This window comes from Temnothorax curvispinosus, unplaced genomic scaffold, assembly GCF_003070985.1.
Source record: "Temnothorax curvispinosus isolate PA1 unplaced genomic scaffold, ASM307098v1 QBEX01010896.1, whole genome shotgun sequence".
NCBI lineage: Eukaryota > Metazoa > Arthropoda > Insecta > Hymenoptera > Formicidae > Temnothorax > Temnothorax curvispinosus.
This window is the reverse complement of record NW_020220676.1, coordinates 1-3,547: the sequence shown is the minus strand read 5'-3', so window position 1 is coordinate 3,547 and position 3,547 is coordinate 1. Positions and strand designations below refer to the sequence as shown.

Here is a 3,547-nt window from a genome sequence, read left to right as displayed (position 1 = left end):
TTCGCGTTGCTTGCACTTTTTGCACTCAGCATCTTCGCTTTCTTTCTTTCCAACGGCCGAATATATATTTATTTCATTTCAAGTGCAAAAATGTTTGGGGATTTAAGCAACGCGAACAACCTATTATAGACGTGTTTCCCAAATAAAAAAGAAAAAAGAATGTTTTTAAAATTATGTCTGCTAACTATACGCTCAATTAACTTTTATTAATTATAAATAAACTATTATTTCCTAAACTATGAGAATATATTCCTAAATTTGCCTAAACGATTCCCAAATAATTGCAATAATAAAAAATAAAAAATATCAAATTTGTTTGCTATATGGAGGTCTTTATATCTCAGTGCCCTATGGTCTATCTATTGTATAATATATCTATGGTTCGGTCACATGATCGATGACGTACTTACGCATGCGCATTAGTGTGCGGCCTATTTATTTTACGATTTCCCAACACTGTATAGTAGAGTTTTCTGGTCACGCAGCGCCCAGCGGATGTTTCGCCGTCGTCACTCGAATTGTCCGCCATTTTCCCTTTGTCGTTCGTGTGTGGATTTCGCTCACAGATTGGAGTGATCATCTTGGTATAATCTGTCAACGAGAATCCCGCGTGTTCTACCACAGTCGAGGACGTGACGTTCGAAAAGGAAAGATGAGTTACGGTAGGCCGCCGCCCCGCATCGATGGGATGGTTTCCCTGAAAGTCGACAATCTCACGTATAGGACGACGCCGGAAGATCTGAGGCGCGTGTTCGAGCGATGCGGCGAGGTCGGCGACATTTACATCCCCAGGGATCGCTTCACGCGCGAGAGCCGTGGCTTCGCGTTCGTCAGGTGAGTGCCGTTACAACAGCCAACGGCGTCAGCCCCGCCGCGAGCGTTGTGTTCGAGCACGTTTAATTAACCGCTCTTATAGGCGATACCTCGGATTCATCGACGCCAACGATCACGCTGACGTCACGATGCGAGTGCGCTAGCGCTAATTCACAATTCAGTGTTTTCGCGTCTGAAAACGATACTCCGTCGCGACACATTTTCAAATGAAGCATGAAATAACGGTAGATCTTTGGTATAGTGGCGACTTTTTCGAAACTTGCATATTTTATACGTCGCCAAGCGTCGTGAAAATGACTGACTCGACACGAAAGAATTCATCACTCTGAGCTTATTTTTATACAATCGGACCTAGAAATAAACTTGGCGCTTTATTGCTCATAACATATACATTTTTTTTCCTCTTTCGAAATATGTATAAAGTTTTAGGTATTCTTTATTCATATAAATTCCATATATTTGGACTTTGCATCGTAATATCTGTGTTCATAGGGCATGTAAGGGAAAAATAAAAACACTTTTATTATATAAATCGACCCCAAGCTATCGATCAAGCCTACTTAGAACTTGATCCGTTCACTCGTTATTGAGATCTCAACATCTCGAGTACTCGCAACTCGTCGCGTCGCGTAAATGAGTCACGGTCGGTCTCGCTTCGCGCGTACTTAGCGCGAGATACTACCGTGTTTCTTGATTTCTGCCTAAACATTAATGAAGCATGTAACGGAGAATCATTACTTTACAAAACACTATGATATTTAATCTGTAATACTTTGTTAAGTTTTGACAGAAACAAAGTATCACTGTTTTATAAATTTTTAATTGATATACTAAACAAAAGTCAAGCGTATTTGCAAAGTGATGTGGAAAGCTCGTAGGTCAATAAACAAGCGATAATGATATTATTAAGTAAAACATGATTTATTTTCTAATAAAAAAAAATTAATGGAATTCTTTTATATAATACTTTTACAGTAAAAATTTTTTTAAGTATAATGATGAGTTTGTTTTAAAGTGCAGTTATACAAGATATAAAAAAATTTTTTTTGAGCAGATTTTATTTCTTTAGATAGTTTAGATACATTTCTAGAGATAAGAGGTATCTGTGTATCGATATTTATATGTATGTATATGTACATATATATATATAATATGTATATATATATACAATTTTCTCGAGCATATCTATATGTTTTAGAAAATGCCTCATAAAATGTGACTTTTAATAAAATTAGAATGTGATTGCACTCATCATACTAATAATTTACTGAAATAAATTTCTCTGGTGATAAATTTGGAGTTGATACATATACAATACATTTGTATCACAAACATATTCGAATAAGGAACCTTTGAAACTCTGCAATAAATTTAACATTTTGTTCCAACTCGATAACGAGATAAAAACCCTTTATTTATGAAATAACTGGATTTTATTATGTTGTGTCGTCATATTTAAAGATTTAATAACTTAAAAGAATACAATAAACTCTTAGAAATATATGTGTCAAATGTAACTCGAAATTCGAGTTGCTGGAATGAAATGTATCACAATATCGAACGTAGCTCAATTTCCGAGAGCAAAGGGTTAACATAAAGCTTCCATTGATAATAATTTTAGTTTGTTCTTTTTTATGTCTGGTAAGTGTTATAACTTTGAAAAATAAAAGAATTCTTGATACAGAATTAGCGATCCTAAATCTTATTTGTACGTACAACAATAGATAAAACTGTCTATCTTGCATACGATATAAGTGAGTCATGCAACTGCATCGAGAAAATATATAAGAAATAAGTTGCTGAAAATATATAGAAGCGTAAATTGAGCATATATATATATATATATATATATATATATATATATGTATATGTATATTGTATATGTGTATATTTCTTGACAGATTTTATGATAAGCGCGACGCGGAAGACGCATTAGATGCCATGGATGGACGATTGTTGGATGGCAGGGAACTCCGAGTTCAAATGGCACGATACGGACGGCCAACGTCTCCGCATCGCAGCCGTGGAAGTCGTCGTCGTGGAAGGTGAGTTTTCATTGCTTTCATTTTAGGATCGTTAAATTAGTAAGACGAGAGAGGCAGATGGAACAAATGGATTATCAATTTTCGCTCAGATATTTCGTTTATTTGAAGATTATACGAACGTGTTCGCAGATCACGAAGTAGAAGTAGAGACCGCAGACGTTCGCGATCTCGTTCTCGTAGCAGGTCGCGTAGCCGCGACAGAGATCGCAGGCGCTCCTACAGCCGCAGCCGTAGTCGCTCTCGTTCGGACAGCAAGAGCTCGCGCGGCAAATCACGCTCGCGCAGCAAGTCTCAGGACAGGCAGAAAGATAGTCGTTCCAAATCCAGGTGAGAATTATCTAAAGTAATTTCAGACTATAAAACGATCGAGTTTTCCCGATCGAGTAACAAACCGTCGAATCGTTTTTCTCTCATGAGTGATCAATTGTCACGTATGTTTCCAGGGACTAAGCTGATTGAAGAGTGTGCGAGAGAATAAGAATGAGTGCGCGCGTATCCAACGAGTGCCGAATAATCTATGTTGAGATTAAAAGAAAAAAAGGTATTCCATTACCCTCTATAGCAACACTCGCACGCTTCTTCACGTTCTTCTATCATTTAAATACATACATGTTAAACAGATATATATATGTATGTGTATATATATATATATATATATATATATATAT

The 3,547-nt window shown here is 36.6% G+C and overlaps 1 protein-coding gene across 1 annotated transcript; it reads left to right on the top strand.

The window, feature by feature from the left end:
- The first annotated feature begins 483 nt into the window (after positions 1 to 483).
- Positions 484 to 3,411, top strand: LOC112460836 (serine/arginine-rich splicing factor 2-like). The gene is made up of 4 exons (XM_025025723.1): positions 484 to 834; positions 2,736 to 2,879; positions 3,009 to 3,206; positions 3,323 to 3,411. Exons 1-4 carry the CDS (start codon positions 653 to 655, stop codon positions 3,327 to 3,329), a joined length of 531 nt encoding a protein of 176 aa, XP_024881491.1. The 5' UTR covers positions 484 to 652; the 3' UTR covers positions 3,330 to 3,411.
- Positions 3,412 to 3,547: the final 136 nt, after the last annotated feature.

Coding starts and splice junctions, on each gene's coding strand:
- LOC112460836 (XM_025025723.1), top strand. CDS start 653: ATGAGTTACGGTAGGCCGCCGCCCCGCATCGATGGGATGGTTTCCCTG. Junction 835..2,735: donor CGTGGCTTCGCGTTCGTCAG/GTGAGTGCCGTT, acceptor ATTTCTTGACAG/ATTTTATGATAAGCGCGACG. Junction 2,880..3,008: donor GGAAGTCGTCGTCGTGGAAG/GTGAGTTTTCAT, acceptor ACGTGTTCGCAG/ATCACGAAGTAGAAGTAGAG.